Below are 23,525 nucleotides of genomic sequence, written 5' to 3'. Positions count from 1 at the left end.
TGGAAACCAAGCAATGTTCCCTTTTCTTTGAATATAGTTTTCTTGCAGTCCATCTTAATTCACTACAAACAGCCAAAGTTATTTCCAGTATGTTCCTCAAGCATCATCTCATTTCACTTGGGGTGAATTCATAAAATAGAGTCAACACACATGGTACAACACGTAGTAAGCAGGCATTTTATACTCCAGGTTTATACATTGAACCAACTGAATTCATTCATAAAACAAAGTCACATGGCTTATTAGCATATCTACAGAAAAGAAAGGCGTCTGTCGTGGCTTCCTTCCTTGTATTTCCATCAAGCCACTAGACACCTTAAACAGACAGTTCTAACTCGTTTCTTTCCTTTAAAGTACTCACAGTTTGAAGTGCTGCTTGGCCTCCGGTGGTTTAGACCAGTGGTTCTCAAATGGGGGTACGCGGACCCCTAGGGGTACGTTGGAGTACTGCAGGGGGTACGTGAGATTTATTTTATGTTAATGAAAAAAAAACCACATAATTAATGCATTTAAACAAACTACTAATAGTAGATGAACTAATTTGTTTACAGCAATTCTGGATAATAAAATGGGGGAAATAAACGGGGTGCTCTCTTTTCCTCTCCCTCTCCTGACAGCCAGTCAGTCTCGTGCAGCTAGCTGAACCTTTAATAAGTGACCCGACAGTAAAGAATACATATATTCATAACTAGTTTAGCTTGTTCCAGAGTAGATAAACTAGCTAAGTGTGTTAGGGTCTAACTCTTACTGTATTTTGCTCGGCACGACGGTCCGTCACAGCGGCGGAGCTGTGATCCGGAAGAGCTGCGTGTTCTCCGTCAGCAGCAGCTGATCTGATCTCTGATCCCTCTCTCGCGTCCGGTTATACTTCACTCGCGTTTATGTCCAAATCTATTAGATCTAGCTAGTTCTAGCTAATGGTATGACTGCCTGCTTATCAAAGAACCTAAACAATAAGCGTTGCTTGGCAACGGCGTGTGGCCGCAAAGTATAGCGCAACATTATGCATATATTTATATGAGGGGTCAAAATCCCATGCTCATAAAATGCTCATATATTTTTCTCTCTTCATTCCCCACGCCCCAAAATAAATAAATATTCCAATTTTAGTGAAAGTAACGAAGTTTGAGCAGTGTGGGTTTTATATTAACAGAGTTACACATATTTCAAAACGCGAAGTGTAATAACTGCAGCTTGCCTTCCTGTCAGAATGACAAAGATCCTCATTGAAGCACAAGCCCATGTTTCTCACTACATTGTCAGCACAACTTATTTAAAAGATCAGTTCAATGCAACTAATGTCGTCTCAGTGTTATTGCATGATGTTAAAATTGGCTTGCCATGAATTTAGTGATGGTTTGTAAACATTTGAAATGTAGCATTTAAGTGTTTCTCAGTTACAAGGTTGTTGTTTGAATAAATCAGACACTGATGGTGCAGCGCTGTACTGTACCTCTTTATACAGGCTTTTTTTTTAAATTGTTTTTTGCTGATCAGGGGGTACTTGGCTGAATTTTTTTTTCAAAAGGGGTACATTATTGAAAAAAGTTTGAGAACCACTGGTTTAGACGATGTTGAGAGGTGTTTGCTCAAAATAAAATAACAAACTTTTGCACATGCAACAAAGAAAATAGACCTTTACAATACTCAAAGAAATAGACAAAACTCAAATAAAACCATCCTATGATCTTGAAGCTGAGGAGATGGAGCTGGTTTTAAATGCTGTCCATGCTTTTGGGAAGTTCAATTACCTCAGAGTTTAACTTAATCACAGTGCTGTAGTTAATGTCAGTTTGTTGGCATTGGCAACCAGGTGATTCACACCACTCCCTTCCCCTCGCCATGGCAACATCTGTCCTTTTGACTTTGCCGATACATGAGATCATTTACAACACACACACGCACGCACGCACGCACGCACGCACGCACACACACACACACACACACACACACACACACACATTAAAGTGAGTATTTCATTCATTCCCTAAAGACTGATTACATGTCTAAACCTCTATTTCTGAAGCATTTTATATTTTTGGCTTCCTTTGAACACACACACACACACACACACACACACACACACACACACACACACACACACACACACACACACACACACACACACACACACACACACACACACACACACACACACACACACACACACACACAGGCAATTTATGACAGGGTTTTGCTGTGAATCGATATATTGCTATCTCTTAGTCAGTGTCAATATTGACCCCGCTTTCAAGCTGAAAATCTTTCATCATCACACACACACACACACACACACACACACACACACACACACACACACACACACACACACACACACACACACACACACACACACACACACACACACACACACACACACACACACACACACACACACACACACACACACACACACACACACACACACACACACACACACACACACACACACACACACACACACACACAATCTGGGTGTGGTTGCTGTTGAAAGAAACTCAGATCACGATAAAGATTCCTGTAGGAGAAAGGTGTGTGTGTGTGTGTGTGTGTGTTAAAGGTGTGGAGGTGGTGACACGGATCACTTCATAATTCTACAGTAGAAATAACTAAACTGCAACTTCCTCATGTTTATAAACACACACATCAGTTTAGACAAAGAGGCCATTATTACTGTTAGTGTGTTACCGTTTTAAATCTCATGAGCAGAACCTGACGACATGTTAGTGCCTCTAGACCGTCTGATTTCATTATACTAGTAGAAAGAAATGAAGCAGCTGCTGAATGACTGTAGCAAATAGTATCAGTGGAAACACTCATATCTGGTTCGAGTCTGAACGTGAGACTGAGGAAAAATATATGATATCACTGCACATTATCGTTGCCTCCATACACATTCGTCTGTTTGCAATTTATTTATCTATAAATCATATTCAATGTACTTGTATATAGACTCTTCTTGCACTATTTCTATTTTATTTGTATTTACTTGCACATCTCAAAACATTCTCTTGCACTATTTCATTTCTATTGTTATTTCTTTCACTATCGGTTTAATTTGTTTTACGTCCTGTATATATATTCATGTTGCATTGTCTGTGAGTTAAGTTTTCATTCCCATATCTCCACTGAAGCTACTGCACATGAAAATAAAGCCTTGCATCTTAAAATCTTCAATCTTGCACCAAACTGAAGTTTTATTTATTTGTTTATTCCACAGTTCTTTTAAAACAAAACATGTACTCTTCATATAATTAGACGTATTATCATATAATTGTCTATTTTTCAAATAACTTCCTATCCAGTTCTGAGCTATTCATCTTATTCCAGTTTAGATATGAGGATGTCAAAAGCTTTTTTGAGATCAATAAATACCCATATTGTATATTTGTTAATTTCCAATGCTGATGTAATTTCGTCCATTATTTCCGTTAATGCTATGTAGATCGGTTGCTCCTAAAGCCATAGTCGTTTATTCTTATCAATAAAATAATCACATTTTTGTAAGAACAATTTTTCAAGTATTTATCTGACTTAGTATTAAATAAATGCCCCCTCTCTCTCTCTCTCTCTCTCTCTCTCTCTCTAGTTGCTGCACATGAAGAGTAATAAGTACCTGACGGTGAACAAGCGCCTCCCCGCTCTCCTGGAGAAGAACGCCATGCGGGTCACTCTGGACGGGACGGGGAACGAGGGCTCCTGGCTCTTCATCCAGCCCTTCTGGAAGCTCAGAGCCAACGGAGACAATGTGAATACACTGATTAGCACTCATCTGCAACAGCGTGTTATACATATACACCAGAGGACAATAACTCGGCTCAACTTAGTGACGGCTGATCTTCTCCGCAGGGCCACCATTAAAATCATCTTCTTACATTTCCATATCTTCCTTGACCTTTCCTCTAGTTACAGTAAAGAAGAGTTATCAAAAATGATTGAGCATGATCAGCACTTAATTATATATCTTTATTGAACAAGGACCATGTATAGAAATACATTGATCTCAAAGAGAAGAGAAGCTTTATGCCAGATTACAGCTAGAAGCTCATTTCCATCTGCAGTCCCTGGACAGGAACACACATAACAGGCCTTCACTCTCACAATCATAATAGTTATAATAATGTTGTTAAAATATCGCTTTATACACAAATATCTGACACTATGTCCTTTAAAAAAAAAATATATATCTATATTTGTGCAGAATTTATATTGTTGATTCAATTTTTTATTTATTATTAAATCTGATATTTACACATTGTTTTATATTGGATTTAAGCAAATACGTTGGGAAAGGGAGAGAGAAAATATATATTGTGAATTTATTTATATATTATAAAAAAATATTGATATTTTCCCAATATAGCTTAATACAGTATATATATAAAGTATATTGTTTTTGTTTTGTTCTGCAATGAGGCTTATTTGCACACAAATAGCCGAGTTTTGAGCTAATAAATTCGTGTTACCTTTTTAAAAAAACATTCAAGTCGCACTTTGACACTTTTCACGACAGTTAAGGTGCATTTCACAGTTTATGGTTCTTTTAGGGAGAATTACGTCTTTCTATATGTCTTATTTGAACAGGTATAGTGGGCAGAACGTGTTTAGTGACTGGTGTTTGTGTCTCAGGTGGTGGTTGGAGACAAAGTGATGCTGAACCCGGTGAACGCTGGGCAGCCGCTGCACGCCTCAAACTACGAGCTGACCGACCATCCGGGCTGCAAAGAGGTGAGACGCAGAGTCATCAGAGTACTGACACTGAACCTGCACTGAGCATAGTTCTAGTTCTGATAAGTCCTGCATCAGAGACTCTCAGTAAACAGCTGTTCTCCCCCTGCAGGTGAACTCTGTGAACTGCAACACCAGCTGGAAGATCAACCTGTTCATGATGTTCAGCGACAACAGAGAGGAAGTCCTCAAAGGAGTGAGTGACTTTATTGCAGTGCATGCAGAACATACAATAAATACAGCACCTGTGTCCCGGATTGCACCCATGTGTAATAACAAGCACACTCTTTCTTTGATACACATATATTTAGATTCAGTTAAACTTTAGGATATTATATCAGCTATAAAGTGTGAATAAACCTCCTAATATTTCTTTACAAACACAATTTAAAAAAAGCTGCCAGAATTAGAATTTGTGCTCATAGTAATTGTTAGTCAGAGAAATCAAGTTTTTTCCTTTACTTTGGCTTTTTGGAAATCTTTTAATACTACAATACCCATAAGCCTTAGCTGTTGTTGGAATGCAGAATAAGTAATTGCAGTGGGGACAAAACACAATGCCATGATTACTGAGTTTATCCAAAATTGACCAAAAGACTCCAGAAATACATTTATTCAAACAGTGATTTTGGAAATTGGCTCCTGCAATATGAGCTTGAAGTAGTTAAGCAGAACATAAGAAAATATACTTTAATTCCTGTTAAACTCTTCTCTCTCAGGGCGAGGTGGTGCGTTTGTTTCACGCCGAGCAGGAGAAGTTTCTGACCTGCGACGAGTACAAGAGCAAACTCCACGTGTTCCTCCGAACGACTCTGAGACAATCTGCCACCTCAGCCACCAGCTCCAACGCTCTGTGGGAGATCGAGGTACACACACACACACACACACACACACACACACACACACACACACACACACACACACACACACACACACACACACACACACACACACACACACACACACACACACACACACACACACACACACACACGCTGAACTTATATCAAACTCCCTCTGTGTTCTGATTGGTCCGTTAGGTTGTCCATCATGACCCTTGTCGTGGGGGGGCGGGACATTGGAACAGCCTCTATCGCTTTAAACACCTGGCCACCGGAAACTACCTGGCTGCTGAGGTAACCATGGCAACGCTGTGTGGAAGGATGTATGAGTGAATGAACGAATGATTTCTGATTGGATTATAAGCATTAACAGCTGATCTGCCACAACAGGAAGTCATCAGTATAAACGTTACTATCTACAAATTATCAAATGCTGATAAATATAATTTGAATGCCTTTGCAACTAATGCTTGTTTCTCACTTACTAGATTTAGATGCAGATTAGTTTGAAACATTTTATCGTTTGACTTATTGCTAAATTGCTTAAGCTCTCATGCTACTCAAAATGTACCCCTGTTGTATTCCAAATAACTTGTAATACTAGATCATACTAATCTGTATTGCATTTATTTGTAACCCTACAGAATCTTAAAAGTAATTTTCTTTTTGAGGGGTTTTCTTGTGTTAGATAATATATTTTTGAGTAACTGTTGTTGTTGTGGTTTTTGCAGGAGAACCCGGGATATAAAGGAGACAGTGCAGAGCCGGCATCTGTAGTGAGTTCACTTCTTTACCATCGTCACACATCAACACCAGTGGGATTCAAACAGTTAATATCACACAGCTCTGGAGAAACAATTTGAATGACTTTTTCTATTTAAAATAGAGTGTTCCGTCTGTGTATTTGAACCCTTTCACCTCCTGAGCCTCACTGTGACCTCTGACCTCTCTGTAGGTCGACAGCAGTCGCAGCAAGCGCTCCCACGGCGAGAGGATCAAGTACAAGTTGGTGGCGGTGGCTCATGGGAACGACATCGCCTCGCTGTTCGAGCTCGACCCGACCACGCTGCAGAAGACCGACTCGTTCGTACCACGGTAAGGAACAATTATGGTTTATTTTACTTCCTGTTTGTGATTTGAATTAAAGCACTGCAGAAAATGACAGGATATATGTTCTACTAAGTTTTGATTTTTTTTTTTTTAAGATCTGTTTTAACTTTATTGGACTGAAATAAGGCACATTTTAAATCCTCTTCATCAAGCAATAAGCAAACATGATGAAGGCGTCTGTTGTCCCTCAGTCTGTAATTCTGCATGTGCCATATATACTTTCTTTTTACAGGGTTTAATATTATACAATTGTACAGGAAGTCTTCATTTGTATGTCAGTTTAACTATAATTCAAATAGCAATGTAGATTAGCAGCAGATTGATATGTAGATGAATTTATCCGGTGAAGCACCATAAGCTAATTCAAGGACCACAAAGTACACTAAACCAACTTCAGTGGCTTGAACCTGTTGAACCTGTTTTCTTCCAGAAACTCGTACGTACGACTGAGACATCTGTGCACCAACACCTGGATCCAGAGCACCAACGTCCCCATCGATATCGACGAGGAGAGACCCATCAGACTCATGGTAAGTCCCACTCTAGTTCAAATCTACCTTAGATGCTTTGAAGTCACTAGTGTATGTATCATACCTTTGACAGTTTTATGTGTTTTTCTGCTTGTGTTAAGACAACAATTATCTTCACAGAACTTCCCCAAACAGGTTTTATTTTAGAAAGAACGTTTGGTTTGTTTTTTCGTAAAGGATGAATGTTTCTCTCAGTATGTGATATTATTGTACCTCTTCCTGCAGTTAGGAACGTGTCCCACTAAAGAGGATAAGGAGGCGTTTGCCATCGTCTCTGTTCCTGTGATGGAGATCAGAGATCTGGACTTCGCTAACGATGCCAGCGCCATGCTGAGCACCGTGGTGGACCAGTTTGGACAGGGCTTCATCAGCCAGAACGACCGCCGGTAGGTCACTGTGTGTCAATGTGATGTGTGTGTTTGGTTTTTTCTGTATAATAGGAAGTGTATCTACTGTATCTGTTTGCATGCCTTGAGGAAATACTTTTATGTCCTTATGAATTTGTTTTATCTGAAATTGTCAAATTCCTTATGGTTATTCCGCCATGACCTAGCTGATGTAGATTAAGGCCCCAGCCACACAAGGACGATAACGGCGTTATCCGCTACAGTTCTCTATCATATAGACGGTTTGGCCACACAAGGCCGACATGGAAACGCATAAAATGATAGCGATAACGGGTCTGGATCTGCGAACAAAACACTCTGGGGGGGCAAACGGCTCCGTGTTTACGCCTATACGATCATTTCCTGATAACGTTGAAGCAATAGCCCCGCCTCTCCCACCTCTCCTGCTCAGAGATCAGCTGCTGGACTGTCTTCAAAGGGGGAGGAAAAGAGAGGCTCCGTTTTTTATTATTATATATAGTCGTTATCAATTTGTTTTAAAGCTCAATAAATAACAAAGAAGACCTCTGATCGGCACTTTTCTAATTTTGTCCGGAAGATTTAAACTTTAACGGACATGTTGTCCGGCCCAAAAAAATCAAACTGAAACTCTGTTGCACGGTCCCCTCGTCTCTTGGAAGAGGCGGAGAGGTGGGTGTTTTTCATCTGCTGGTGGACTACCGGAGAGATTTACAGCAGGAGCAAACGCTTGACTCGGGGAGGCAGAAAAAGAGCCACAGCGGAGAATAAACAGAAGGGCAACCATGGCAACCATGCGCGGGAAGTCTTCTTCGCTGCTTTTGTGGCCGGAGTACAGCGCCACTTACAGGCCCGGCATATGTACTACAGCGTATCTACGGCTTTCGAGCGGTCTCGTGTGAACGGACACGTTTCTGGTGCCTATTGCGTGTGGACGGAATACCTTTTTGATATCGATTTCGGTCCGTTTGCATTATCGTCCTCGTGTGGCTCCAGCCTAAGATACATTTATTTATTTGTAACATTCAAGAAAAAGTAGCATGCCGTAGTAGCAGAGGTTTTGATTTTTATATTAAGTAGAGAGTACAGATAAAAACTGAAAACTAAGAGAAATTCTGTAAACCGAGAAATTACACAAGAAAATAAGCAAGTACATACAGGAAGACTGACTTCGAGGAATACTTAATATACAAAAAATGTTGCCGGTCAGGTTTGCCATCAAGCTGCTGGAGGACGTGGTTTTCTTCGTGGCTGACGTCATCAACAGCGGGCAGGCGGTCCTGGATGTAAACATGTCCAAAGCCAACCGAGAGAGACAGAAACTGATGAGAGAACAGAACATCCTCAAACAGGTGGGATCCAAGAATCACTCTGGTACAAGTAATTAAGAAGCATATGCAGGAACCAGGACTACAGTATTCCTTGATTGTGCGTTTCAGATCTTTGGCATCCTGAAGGCCCCCTTTAAGGACCGGGGGGAAGGGGAGGGTCCTCTGCTGCGTCTGGAGGAGCTGGCGGACCAGAAGAACTCTCCCTACCAGTACATGTTCAGACTCTGCTATCGAGTCCTCCGACACTCCCAGGAGGACTACCGCAAGAACCAGGTGAGGAGGAAGAGGATGAAAATAATGCAGATGAAGACCCAAGTTGTCAAATATCTGTTAAATCTACTTAAAATGTGTTCCGATACAGTTTTCCTGTATCAAAGGGTGTACCCCAGGGTTCTGTACTGGGACCATTTCTGTTTTCTAAATATTATGTAAATACAATCTTGTATCGATCTAAATGCAATGTAATGTAATGTAATGTAATGATCTATGCTGATGATACTCTTATCTGTTATTACAAGAGACGCTACAGTAATTTAGTCTTGAACTTACATAAAGCTGGGGGTCTCACAAGAGAAAGATTAAAATAAAAATCGCAATTCGCCAATGTTGTCCTAAATACCAACGTCCGGTTTGTAATGAAAGTCCGAAGCCCAAGCCGAGATATTTTTTTTTCGATTTTGAAAAGCTTGCTCCAGAGACACAAACAAATTTCAAACGTGTGAGAAATGTGAGATGTTTTCTTGAATGACAAAATAAACCTAATTTAACCAAAGTTAGTGTTGAATGACCAATCCAAACTTGAAACATTTCAATTGTAAAAAGTTTGTATTTAGGTATTGTTATCATTATTATAAATTATTTAATATATTTATGCTATGATGAGATTATGAATTGTTTGATAGAAGCATAACACATTTTGTTTTATTTTTCCTTTATGTAAAATTCTAAATATAAATGACTTCCCTGGTCAGTTATTCTTTTTCTTACTTTCTGAGTCTACTTCACCTTCCTCCCCCTTCAGGAGCACATAGCGAAGCAGTTCGGTGTGATGCAGAGTCAGATCGGTTATGACATCCTGGCTGAGGACACCATCACCGCCCTGCTGCACAACAACCGAAAACTGCTGGAGAAACACATCACCAAGACCGAGGTGGAGACCTTCGTCAGCCTGGTCCGCAAGAACAGAGAGCCCAGGTACACATGGAGGGAGGAAGCAGAGGGTAGAGGCCCTCAATATGTTGTTGGTATATGTATTCTTATTTTGTGTTTGTGTTTATACAGGTTTCTGGACTACCTGTCAGATCTGTGTGTGTCCAACAACGTGGCCATCCCCGTCACTCAGGAGCTCATCTGTAAATGTGTACTGGACCCCAAAAACCAGGATATCCTCATCAAGACAGAGTGAGGAGGGAGGGAGGAAGGGAGGGAAAGAGGGAGGGATGATCTGTAACCCCTCAGTTACCAATCATTTTTGCATCATTAAAGGCCTTATTTGCACTGGATAAAAATTAAAGGGGGAGGTTGGGAATGAAATATACTCTGTGCTTCACTGTAGTTGAACTCTACTCGTATTTAGTTAAGTGGCAAAGACACTTATGATAACAATTCAAGATTCAAGATTCAAAGGTTTTATTGATATATGCACAAAGCTACAGCGTATAAATGGAAATGAAATTCTTCTGACCTGAGCTCCTCCAACAATGCTACATATAAAATACAAAATAAAAAGTAGTGCAAAAGGTCTATGTACATGTCAATAGAATATGGGATATGTACAAGAACAGAGTATGAAATTAAATAATGTAAATTGAGACAAAATTAAATATGGTTTATTGCGGTGATAACTATTTGTATAAATTGGTATATTGCAAGATGACAACAGGAATGTTTATCGGGGCACTTAACAGAGCTAAGGTGTTTAGCAGTCTTATGGCCTGTGGGTAATTGTGTGTAAAAGTGGGATTTCTCGCAAAGTAATAGCAGAAGCAAATTATCCCAGAGATACACTACTGAGGATATCAACATGTTATAATTTAACTTTATTTCTGTTTTGTCCCTTCCAGACGTCGTGTCCCCAAAGATGCGATCCCTGGTGGTGGAGAATACATCGGGATGGAAGACTATGGAGATGATGACGAGGTGACTCTTAATGCATCTGTTTATTTTACATGTAATTAAATTGGTTTGTAAAGTTGTTAATTCTAATATCTAATGACAAATGAATCGGGCATGAAAATGTGTTTTACACCACTTGGTTGGAAATTAAATGCATCAACGGTTCAGGGCTAGGATCGAACCAGCAACGATTGTATCATAGTCTCACAGTTACTGTACTTTACTTAGTTACTTTTCTCTCTGCCTAATAGAGATAGACAAAGCCATGTTTACAGCTTTAAAAGTCCCCTATTATACTGTTTTTCATGACTTTATTATAGGTCTCAGATATATACAAAACATGTCTCTGAAGTGTTTGGCTCCAAACACCAAACAGATCATTGCAGCATTACCCATTCTCCCCTCTGTTTCAGCCCAAAGTGCTGATTCTCTGTCTGTTACTTTAGATGAAAATAAGGAGCCCCTCCCCACGCCCCTCTGAGAGAGATTTGGTTAAAAAGAAACAATGGTGCTCTAGGAGGAGATTCAGGTGATAAGGTGTGGCGGGGGGGGGGTTACCTGTGGTTGGTGATTGGCTAATGGTTACACAAGACAAAAAATCGTTATGACATCATAAAGTGGCCAAAATCTGATCAGCTCATTTTATATACAGTAAATGGATCAGGACAAAAAGAGAGACAATCTTTGTTCCTGAAACTGTCAGTCTCTTTACACAGAGGGGACACACATTGAGGTAGAAAAGACAGGTAAAAGTGGATTTTGCATAATAGGTGACCTTTAACAAATGAAGCTGAGGATGCAGAATTCTGTCTAATCTGATCTAGTTGTATTCTCTTCCTGCAGGTGTGGCTGGTGTGGACAGACAAGACCAATGAGAAGCAGGAGAAGGGCATCAGACAGCTGGCTCAGGAGGCAAGACAAGGGAACGCTCACGATGAGAATGTCCTCACCTACTACAGGTAGACAAAGATGGAGGGGTCATCCACAGAAAATGTTATGAAAATCCCAATATTAGCTTCCCTTATACATCATGTTCACTCTAGAATGATAATACAAGAAAACAGTCATATTCAGAGCCATGGTCAGCTGGAATTCTTTACCGGTCCATATCATTCAAGAACATTCTCAAGTATATTTCAAAAGGTTGCTTAAAAGATTATCTCAGTATTATAAAGTATAATTGAACTGTGCCTGTGGCTATGTACTGTATTATTATGTACAATTATTTGTGTTTTCTTGTTTGGCCTTTTGATGGCTAATATTGGATGACCATTTTAGTTTTCACTTCATATAGCATTGTAAATTGCATGAAATTATGAGCTGTTTTGTTTTAGTTTTGTTTTATGTATGTTTTGTGTGTGTGAAGAAGAATAACCAATGCTCATGCTAGTGCTAATGGGGATCCTAAAACATCAGAATTAGAATACCTTTATTAGTGCCACAGAGGGGACATTTACATTGTTTCATCAGAAAAGATCCAAAGACAGCTTTATGTTACTAAGTAGCATGCATAGAACAAATATTAAAGATTAAAAAAACAAAAACAGCCAGGTATATATTGCACAGTTATTAACGGCATATATACATATTGCACATAATTCAAATATTGCACATATTGCACACATTGCACATAGTTGGTGGTTAACAACAAGGAGTGTTATAAGTTATTATTAGAGAGTGTTATAAGTTAGTATTAGAGAATTAAAGAATAAGAATAAGAAAGCAGAATCTCTCTCTTTGTGTTTCCTCAGGTACCAGCTGAAGCTCTTTGCCCGGATGTGTCTGGACCGTCAGTATCTGGCGATAGACGAGATCTCCAAGCAGCTGGATGTGGAGCTCATCTTCCTCTGCATGATGGACGAGACGCTGCCCTTTGACCTCCGGGCCTCCTTCTGCCGCCTCATGCTCCACGCCCACGTAGATCGGGACCCTCAGGAGCTGGTGACCCCTGTGAAGTTCGCTCGCCTCTGGACCGAGATCCCCTCCTCCATCACCATCAAAGAGTAGGTCGATTTTAAAGGTCACCTATTATGCAAAATCCACTTTTTCCTGTCTTTTATACATCAACATGTGTCCCCTCTGTGTAAAGAGATTCTGAAAGTTTCAGGAAAAAAGATTCGCTCACTTTTTCTCCTGATCCATTTATATAAAAACCTTAAAATGAGCCGATCAGATTTTGGCCACTTTATGATGTCATCACAATTTTTTGGCTTGTGTAGCCATTAGCCAATCCCCAGGAAAGTCCCTGCTCTCTAGCAGGGACTAAAAAGGGTGAAAAGGTTTGCAAAAAAAAAAGTTCTAGTTCCAGATCTTTTTGGTGTGAACGCAAAATTCCAGGAACTATCGGAATTATTCCTGAGAAAGCATCAGACTTTTAATCTGAGGGTCCAGGATTCAAGTCCCTGTTCAGGCGTAAATCTATTGTGTGATGTGACTCAAGTCCTCTCTAAAGCTAACATTTGTCTGCTAGACAAAGTCTTCGTGTTGCATTCGTGGCAGTCTGTTCCCTACCAGATTATCTAGATACATCCAAGTCACTCGCACATGTCTTCAAGGCCCCATTTATAAGTGCCTCATCTTTTACACTCAACCAAAGATCTCTCAGGTTGCCACATTTCTGATCTCCTTGAAAGCTGTCTTGATTTTCAGATACTTAATGCAAATGTAGACATGCATACTTTCACTACTAATGTGTCTTTCAGAGCCTGGATAGCTCAGTCGGTAGAGCATCAGACTTTTAATCTGAGGGTCCAGGGTTCAAGTCCCTGTTCAGGCGTAAATCTATTGTGTGATGTGACTCAAGTCCTCTCTAAAGCTAACATTTGTCTGCTAGACAAAGTCTTCGTGTTGCATTCGTGGCAGTCTGTTCGCTACCAGATTATCTAGATACATCCAAGTCACTTGCACATGTCTTCAAGGCCCCATTTATAAGTGCCTCATCTTTTACACTCAACCAAAGATCTCTCAGGTTGCCACATTTCTGATCTCCTTGAAAGCTGTCTTGATTTTCAGATACTTAATGCAAATGTAGACATGCATACTTTCACTACTAATGTGTCTTTCAGAGCCTGGATAGCTCAGTCGGTAGAGCATCAGACTTTTAATCTGAGGGTCCAGGGTTCAAGTCCCTGTTCAGGCGTAAATCTATTGTGTGATGTGACTCAAGTCCTCTCTAAAGCTAATGTTTTTCTGCTAGAGAAAGTCTTTGGGTTGCATTCGTGGTAGTCTGTTCCCTACCAGACTATCTAGATACATCCAAGTCAGTGGCGGATTTAGGATTGTAGGAGATCCGGGGCTTAGCACGGAGTTGTTGGAGAGGGGGGTGCAGGGGTAAAGTGCTCTTTTTTACAAGTGGGGGGTGGACCGAACATCCTTCAGGAGAGGTTGTCGCCTCCTCTAGCGGGGTCCGGGGGCATGCTCTCCCGGGAAGATTTTTTTTAAAATATTGAAGTTAAAAGCATCAATCTGGTGCACTTTGTGAGCAACATTAACCCTACCTTAAGGGTGACCTATCATGCAAAATGCAGTTTTGTACGTCTTTTATACATGAATATGTGTCCCCGGTGTTCCAGGGAACTCACCAAGTGTCAGAAAACACAACCCTCTCTATTTTCCTCCATACCCAAATCTCTTAAAAATGGGCTGCAACGGATCTGATACAGACTGATCCAGATTTGAACACTTCTGTGACGTCACAGAAGTGGCGCTACGGCTATTGGGCCAACTCCACCAATCAGGAGGAGACAGCCACGGACATTGCCGTTCGAAAGTGCTGGAGACGCTGTAGTACATATTGCAGGCCTGTAGATGGTGCTGTTCTCACAGAATCAGCCCATGAAAAGACAGTGTTAAATTGAGAGAAATGAGGAATGGCTAAAATGCATGATCTGTTTGGTATTTTGAAAAATAAAAAGTACAAATATGCCTTCTATAGGTATGGTCCTACACTATATTATTCAAATATAGAATGATAGCTCCATTTTAATAACACCTTAAAGCGGACAAAAGGCACTGGAGCACACTTATTCATTAACACCCTTTAATGAAGCAAACGAATGCCTTAACTTACTCAAATACAGTCGTTTACTTATTTCGGTGAAACGAATGTCTGTAGAGTTTTAAAGGATGCGGATAGTCTCACCTTGATTCTGGCGCATTGCTTATCGTTTTATAGATCTATTCTCATCCACCATCTTTGTTTGTGACGTAAAGAGTGTAAGAGTCACGTTTCTGAATCGGACACTCTGAGTGGATGCAGTCACAGCCAATCGGAGTCTGATTCAGAGGGTTGCCTGTCAGTTCCGTTGCTATGGTTCCGTTGTTATGTGTACTGAAACGAGAGCCGGTATAATTCCACCCGCGAAAACAAAATAAAAATTGGAATACGTTATTTTAGTGTCTTAAAAGTAGTCCGAAGTATGAAGGGTTAACGTTACATTTTAGGATAATTTTTAGTCATGTTCTGTATACATATTACTAACATATAAGGGTATACTTAGTGTGGCTACTCCATGTTTACGAGCTATAACATTAACGTTACATCACTCTTTTTCACTTCTTACTCAGTCAGCCAGAGTGCAGATATCACCATTAGATTCACAAACCTAAAACATCTTCAATTTCTTCACTGCTGGTGATGACATTGTTGTCAGCTGCTGATACTGCTGCTGCTGCAGCTTGTGGCACCTGCTTCTATGAAAATAACTTTCTAATATCCATAACTTTAAAGGCTATTAGCTTAAAACTAGTCAGGCACTAGGAAGGATCACTTCTTCTTCAGGGCAGGGAAGGCTACGCAGTACGCAGGCTAATGTCCCGCAGCGGCTGCCTATCTGGTGGACTCCGGTACTGCACATGACGTTTTTTTTTTTTTTTAAGTGAAACATCCGGGACTTTTCAGAAAACATCCGGGGCTTGAGCCCAAGTAGCCACCCCCTAGCGCCGCCACTGATCCAAGTCACTCGCACATGTCTTCAAGGCCCCATTTATAAGTGCCTCATCTTTTACACTCAACCAAAGATCTCTCAGGTTGCCACATTGCTGATCTCCTTGAAAGCTGTCTTGATTTTCAGATACTTAATGCAAATGTAGGCATGCATACTTTCACTACTAAGGTGTCTTTCAGAGCCTGGATAGCTCAGTCGGTAGAGCATCAGACTTTTAATCTGAGGGTCCAGGGTTCAAGTCCCTGTTCAGGCGTGAATCTCTTGTGTGATATGACTCAAGTCCTCTCGAAAGCTAACACTTGTCTGCTATGCAAAGTCTGCTTCTTGCATTTGTGGTAGTTTGTTCCCAACCAGACTATCGAGATACATCCAAGTCACTCGCAAAGGTAATCAAGGCCCCATTTATAAGTGCCTCATCTTTTACACTCAATCAAAGATCTCTCAGGTTGCCACATTGCTGATCTCCTTGAAAGCTGTCTTGATTTTCAGATACTTAATGCAAATGTGGGTTTGCATACTTTCACTTCTAAGGTATCTTTCAGAGCCTGGATAGCTCAGTCGGTAGAGCATCAGACTTTTAATCTGAGGGTCCAGGGTTCAAGTCCCTGTTCAGGCGTAAATCTATCGTGTGATATGAGTCAAGTCCTCTCTAAAGCTAACATTTGACTGCTAGAGAAAGTCTTCGTGTGGCAGTCTGTTCCCTACCAGATTATCGAGATATATCCAAGTCACTCGCAAATGTCTTCAAGGCCCCATTTATAAGTACCTCATCTTTTACACTCAACCAAAGATCTCTCAGGTTGCCACATTGCTGATCTCCTTGAAAACTGTCTTGATTTTCAGATACTTACTCCAAATGTGGGTTTGCCCACTTTCATTACTAAGGTGTCTTTCAGAGCCTGGATAGCTCAGTCGGTAGAGCATCAGACTTTTAATCTGAGGGTCCAGGGTTCAAGTCCCTGTTCAGGCGATAAATCTATTGTGTGATATGTCTCAACTCCTCTCTAAAGCTAACACTTGTCTGCTATGCAAAGTCTGCTTGTTGCATTCGTGGTAGTTTGTTCCCAACCAGACTATCTAGATACATCCAAGTCACTCGCACATGTCTTCAAGGCCCCATTTATAAGTGCCTCATCTTTTTCACTCAACCAAAGATCTCTCAGGTTGCCACATTGCTGATCTCCTTGAAAACTGTCTTGATGTTCAGATACTTAATGCAAATGTAGGCATGCATACTTTCACTACTAAGGTGTCTTTCAGAGCCTGGATAGCTCAGTCGGTAGAGCATCAGACTTTTAATCTGAGGGTCCAGGGTTCAAGTCCCTGTTCAGGCGTAAATCTATTGTGTGATATGACTCAAGTCCTCTCTCAAGCTAACATTTGTCTGCAAGACAAAGTGTTCGTGTTGCATTTGTAGCAGTCTGTTCCCTACCAGACTATCGAGATACATCCAAGTCACTCGTAAAGGTGTTCAACGCCCCATTTATAAGTGCCTCATCTTTTACACTCAACCAAAGATCTCTCAGGTTGCCACATTGCTGATCTCCTTGAAAGCTGTCTTGATTTTCAGATAGTTAATGCAAATGTGGGTATGCCTACTTTCACTACTAAGGTGTCTTTCAGAGCCTGGATAGCTCAGTCGGTAGAGCATCAGACTTTTAATCTGAGGGTCCAGGGTTCAAGTCCCTGTTCAGGCGATAAATCTATTGTGTGATATGTCTCAAGTCCTTTCGAAAGCTAACACTTGTCTGCTATGCAAAGTCTGCTTCTTGCATTTGTGGTAGTTTGTTCCCAACCAGACTATCGAGATACATCCAAGTCACTCGCAAAGGTAATCAAGGCCCCATTTATAAGTGCCTCATCTTTTACACTCAACCAAAGATCTCTCAGGTTGCCACATTGCTGATCTCCTTGAAAGCTGTCTTGATTTTCAGATACTTAATGCAAATGTGGGTTTGCATACTTTCACTTCTAAGGTATCTTTCAGAGCCTGGATAGCTCAGTCGGTAGAGCATCAGACTTTTAATCTGAGGGTCCAGGGTTCAAGTCCCTGTTCAGGTGTAAATCTATCGTGTGATATGACTCAAGTCCTCTCTAAAGCTAACATTTGTCTGCTAGAGAAAGTCTTCGTGTGGCAGTCTGTTCCCTACCAGATTATCGAGATATATCCAAGTCACTCGCAAATGTCTTCAAGGCCCCATTTATAAGTACCTCATCTTTTACACTCAACCAAAGATCTCTCAGATTGCCAGATTGCTGATCTCCTTGAAAGCTATCTTGATTGTCAGATACTTAATGCAAATGTGGGTTTGCATACTTTCACTTCTAAGGTACCTTTCAGAGCCTGGATAGCTCAGTCGGTAGAGCATCAGACTTTTAATCTGAGGGGCCAGGGTTCAAGTCCCTGTTCAGGTGTAAATCTCTTGTGTGATATGACTCAAGTCCTCTGTAAAGGTAACATTTGTCTGCTAGAGAAAGTCTTCGTGTTGCATTCGTGGCAGTCTGTTCCCTACCCGATTATCTAGATACATCCAAGTCACTCGCACATGTCTTCAAGGCCCCATTTATAAGTGCCTCATCTTTTACACTCAACCAAAGATCTCTCAGGTTGCCACATTGCTGATCTCCTTGAAAACTGTCTTGATTTTCAGATACTTAATGCAAATGTAGGCATGCATACTTTCACTACTAAGGTATCTTTCAGAGCCTGGATAGCTCAGTCGGTAGAGCATCAGACTTTTAATCTGAGGGTCCAGGGTTCAAGTCCCTGTTCAGGCGTAAATCGATCGTGTGATATGACTCAAGTCCTCTGAAAAGGAAACATTTGTCTGCTAGAGAAAGTCTTCGTGTTGCATTCGTGGCAGTCTGTTCCCTACCAGATTATCTAGATACATCCAAGTCACTCGCACATGTCTTCAAGGCCCCATTTATAAGTGCCTCATCTTTTACACTCAACCAAAGATCTCTCAGATTGCCACATTGCTGATCTCCTTGAAAGCTGTCTTGATTATCAGATACTTAATGCAAATGTGGGTTTGCATACTTTCACTTCTAAGGTACATTTCAGAGCCTGGATAGCTCAGTCGGTAGAGCATCAGACTTTTAATCTGAGGGTCCAGGGTTCAAGTCCCTGTTCAGGCGTAAATCTATCGTGTGATATGACTCAAGTCCTCTCTAAAGCTAACATTTGTCTGCTACAGAAAGTGTTCGTGTGGCAGTCTGTTCCCTACCAGATTATCGAGATACCTCCAAGTCACTCGCACATGTCTTCAAGGCCCCATTTATAAGTGCCTCATCTTTTACACTCAACCAAAGATCTCTCAGGTTGCCACATTGCTGATCTCCTTGAAAACTGTCTTGATTTTCAGATACTTAATCCAAATGTAGGTTTGCCTACTTTCATTACTAAGGTGTCTTTCAGAGCCTGGATAGCTCAGTCGGTAGAGCATCAGACTTTTAATCTGAGGGTCCAGGGTTCAAGTCCCTGTTCAGGCGATAAATCTAATGTGTGATATGTCTCAAGTCCTCTCTAACGCTAACATTTGTCTGCTATGCAAAGTCTGCTTCTTGCATTCGTGGTAGTTTGTTCCCAACCAGACTATGTAGATACATCCAAGTCACTCGCACATGTCTTCAAGGCCCCATTTATAAGTGCCTCATCTTTTACACTCAACCAAAGATCTCTCAGGTTGCCACATTGCTGATCTCCTTGAAAACTGTCTTGATTTTCAGATACTTAATGCAAATGTAGGCATGCATACTTTCACTACTAAGGTTTCTTTCAGAGCCTGGATAGCTCAGTTGGTAGAGCATCAGACTTTTAATCTGAGGGTCCAGGGTTCAAGTCCCTGTTCAGGCGTAAATCGATCGTGTGATATGACTCAAGTCCTCTGAAAAGGAAACATTTGTCTGCTAGAGAAAGTCTTCGTGTTGCATTCGTGGCAGTCTGTTCCCTACCAGATTATCTAGATACATCCAAGTCACTCGCACATGTCTTCAAGGCCCCATTTATAAGTGCCTCATCTTTTACACTCAACCAAAGATCTCTCAGATTGCCACATTGCTGATCTCCTTGAAAGCTGTCTTGATTGTCAGATACTTAATGCAAATGTGGGTTTGCATACTTTCACTTCTAAGGTACCTTTCAGAGCCTGGATAGCTCAGTCGGTAGAGCATCAGACTTTTAATCTGAGGGTCCAGGGTTCAAGTCCCTGTTCAGGCGTAAATCTATCGTGTGATATGACTCAAGTCCTCTCTAAAGCTAACATTTGTCTGCTACAGAAAGTGTTCGTGTGGCAGTCTGTTCCCTACCAGATTATCGAGATACCTCCAAGTCACTCGCACATGTCTTCAAGGCCCCATTTATAAGTGCCTCATCTTTTACACTCAACCAAAGATCTCTCAGGTTGCCACATTGTTGATCTCCTTGAAAACTGTCTTGATTTTCAGATACTTAATCCAAATGTAGGTTTGCCTACTTTCATTACTAAGGTGTCTTTCAGAGCCTGGATAGCTCAGTCGGTAGAGCATCAGACTTTTAATCTGAGGGTCCAGGGTTCAAGTCCCTGTTCAGGCGATAAATCTATTGTGTGATATGTCTCAAGTCCTCTCTAACGCTAACATTTGTCTGCTATGCAAAGTCTGCTTCTTGCATTCGTGCTAGTTTGTTCCCAACCAGACTATCTAGATACATCCAAGTCACTCGCACATGTCTTCAAGGCCCCATTTATAAGTGCCTCATCTTTTACACTCAACCAAAGATCTCTCAGGTTGCCACATTGCTGATCTCCTTGAAAACTGTCTTGATTTTCAGATACTTAATCCAAATGTGGGTTTGCCTACTTTCATTACTAAGGTGTCTTTCAGAGCCTGGATAGCTCAGTCGGTAGAGCATCAGACTTTTAATCTGAGGGTCCAGGGTTCAAGTCCCTGTTCAGGCATAAATCTATTGTGTGATATGACTCAAGTCCTCTCTAAAGCTAACATTTGTCTGCTACAGAAAGTCTTCGTGTGGCAGTCTGTTCCCTTCCAGATTATCTAGATACATCCAAGTCACTCGCACATGTCTTCAAGGCCCCATTTATAAGTGCCTCATCTTTTACACTCAACCAAAGATCTCTCAGGTTGCCACATTTCTGATCTCCTTGAAAGCTGTCTTGATTTTCAGATACTTAATGCAAATGTAGACATGCATACTTTCACTACTAATGTGTCTTTCAGAGCCTGGATAGCTCAGTCGGTAGAGCATCAGACTTTTAATCTGAGGGTCCAGGGTTCAAGTCCCTGTTCAGGCGTAAATCTATTGTGTGATGTGACTCAAGTCCTCTCTAAAGCTAATGTTTTTCTGCTAGAGAAAGTCTTTGGGTTGCATTCGTGGTAGTCTGTTCCCTACCAGACTATCTAGATACATCCAAGTCAGTGGCGGATTTAGGATTGTAGGAGATCCGGGGCTTAGCACGGAGTTGTTGGAGAGGGGGGTGCAGGGGTAAAGTGCTCTTTTTTACAAGTGGGGGGTGGACCAAACATCCTTCAGGAGAGGTTGTCGCCTCCTCTAGCGGGGTCCGGGGGCATGCTCTCCCGGGAAGATTTTTTTTAAAATATTGAAGTTAAAAGCATCAATCTGGTGCACTTTGTGAGCAACATTAACCCTACCTTAAGGGTGACCTATCATGCAAAATGCAGTTTTGTACGTCTTTTATACATGAATATATGTCCCCGGTGTTCCAGGGAACTCACCAAGTGTCAGAAAACACAACCCTCTCTATTTTCCTCCATACCCAAATCTCTTAAAAATGGGCTGCAACGGATCTGATACAGACTGATCCAGATTTGAACACTTCTGTGACGTCACAGAAGTGGCGCTACGGCTATTGGGCCAACTCCACCAATCAGGAGGAGACAGCCACGGACATTGCCGTTCGAAAGTGCTGGAGACGCTGTAGTACATATTGCAGGCCTGTAGATGGTGCTGTTCTCACAGAATCAGCCCATGAAAAGACAGTGTTAAATTGAGAGAAATGAGGAATGGCTAAAATGCATGATCTGTTTGGTATTTTGAAAAATAAAAAGTACAAATATGCCTTCTATAGGTATGGTCCTACACTATATTATTCAAATATAGAATGATAGCTCCATTTTAATAACACCTTAAAGCGGACAAAAGGCACTGGAGCACACTTATTCATTAACACCCTTTAATGAAGCAAACGAATGCCTTAACTTACTCAAATACAGTCGTTTACTTATTTCGGTGAAACGAATGTCTGTAGAGTTTTAAAGGATGCGGATAGTCTCACCTTGATTCTGGCGCATTGCTTATCGTTTTATAGATCTATTCTCATCCACCATCTTTGTTTGTGACGTAAAGAGTGTAAGAGTCACGTTTCTGAATCGGACACTCTGAGTGGATGCAGTCACAGCCAATCGGAGTCTGATTCAGAGGGTTGCCTGTCAGTTCCGTTGCTATGGTTCCGTTGTTATGTGTACTGAAACGAGAGCCGGTATAATTCCACCCGCGAAAACAAAATAAAAATTGGAATACGTTATTTTAGTGTCTTAAAAGTAGTCCGAAGTATGAAGGGTTAACGTTACATTTTAGGATAATTTTTAGTCATGTTCTGTATACATATTACTAACATATAAGGGTATACTTAGTGTGGCTACTCCATGTTTACTAGCTATAACATTAACGTTACATCACTCTTTTTCACTTCTTACTCAGTCAGCCAGAGTGCAGATATCACCATTAGATTCACAAACCTAAAACATCTTCAATTTCTTCACTGCTGGTGATGACATTGTTGTCAGCTGCTGATACTGCTGCTGCTGCAGCTTGTGGCACCTGCTTCTATGAAAATAACTTTCTAATATCCATAACTTTAAAGGCTATTAGCTTAAAACTAGTCAGGCACTAGGAAGGATCACTTCTTCTTCAGGGCAGGGAAGGCTACGCAGTACGCAGGCTAATGTCCCGCAGCGGCTGCCTATCTGGTGGACTCCGGTACTGCACATGACGTTTTTTTTTTTTTTTAAGTGAAACATCCGGGACTTTTCAGAAAACATCCGGGGCTTGAGCCCAAGTAGCCACCCCCTAGCGCCGCCACTGATCCAAGTCACTCGCACATGTCTTCAAGGCCCCATTTATAAGTGCCTCATCTTTTACACTCAACCAAAGATCTCTCAGGTTGCCACATTGCTGATCTCCTTGAAAGCTGTCTTGATTTTCAGATACTTAATGCAAATGTAGGCATGCATACTTTCACTACTAAGGTGTCTTTCAGAGCCTGGATAGCTCAGTCGGTAGAGCATCAGACTTTTAATCTGAGGGTCCAGGGTTCAAGTCCCTGTTCAGGCGTGAATCTCTTGTGTGATATGACTCAAGTCCTCTCGAAAGCTAACACTTGTCTGCTATGCAAAGTCTGCTTCTTGCATTTGTGGTAGTTTGTTCCCAACCAGACTATCGAGATACATCCAAGTCACTCGCAAAGGTAATCAAGGCCCCATTTATAAGTGCCTCATCTTTTACACTCAATCAAAGATCTCTCAGGTTGCCACATTG

General features: G+C 41.2%; 1 protein-coding gene across 2 annotated transcripts in view; it reads left to right on the top strand.

The window, feature by feature from the left end:
* itpr3 (inositol 1,4,5-trisphosphate receptor, type 3) overlaps positions 1-23,525 on the top strand; it is a 206,617-nt gene that overhangs the window by 24,976 nt on the left and 158,116 nt on the right. For both annotated transcript variants that reach the window (XR_013807410.1, XM_079677156.1), the window contains exons 5-20: positions 3,590-3,748; positions 4,630-4,728; positions 4,841-4,924; positions 5,448-5,594; positions 5,769-5,864; positions 6,302-6,346; positions 6,526-6,665; positions 7,111-7,210; positions 7,436-7,596; positions 8,786-8,927; positions 9,015-9,179; positions 9,928-10,100; positions 10,188-10,307; positions 10,970-11,045; positions 11,865-11,980; positions 12,773-13,024. Coding sequence is in view for 1 of the 2 variants with exons in the window: in XM_079677156.1 (XP_079533282.1) it covers positions 3,590-3,748; positions 4,630-4,728; positions 4,841-4,924; positions 5,448-5,594; positions 5,769-5,864; positions 6,302-6,346; positions 6,526-6,665; positions 7,111-7,210; positions 7,436-7,596; positions 8,786-8,927; positions 9,015-9,179; positions 9,928-10,100; positions 10,188-10,307; positions 10,970-11,045; positions 11,865-11,980; positions 12,773-13,024 (2,075 nt within the window). In the remaining variant the exon portion in view is untranslated. The remainder of the gene's footprint in view (positions 1-3,589; positions 3,749-4,629; positions 4,729-4,840; positions 4,925-5,447; positions 5,595-5,768; positions 5,865-6,301; positions 6,347-6,525; positions 6,666-7,110; positions 7,211-7,435; positions 7,597-8,785; positions 8,928-9,014; positions 9,180-9,927; positions 10,101-10,187; positions 10,308-10,969; positions 11,046-11,864; positions 11,981-12,772; positions 13,025-23,525) is intronic.

Source organism: Notothenia rossii, assembly GCF_949606895.1.
Source record: "Notothenia rossii genome assembly, chromosome: 4".
Lineage (NCBI taxonomy): Eukaryota > Metazoa > Chordata > Actinopteri > Perciformes > Nototheniidae > Notothenia > Notothenia rossii.
The sequence above is the reverse complement of the archived record's forward strand: the minus strand, read 5'-3'. Positions and strand labels throughout refer to the sequence as shown.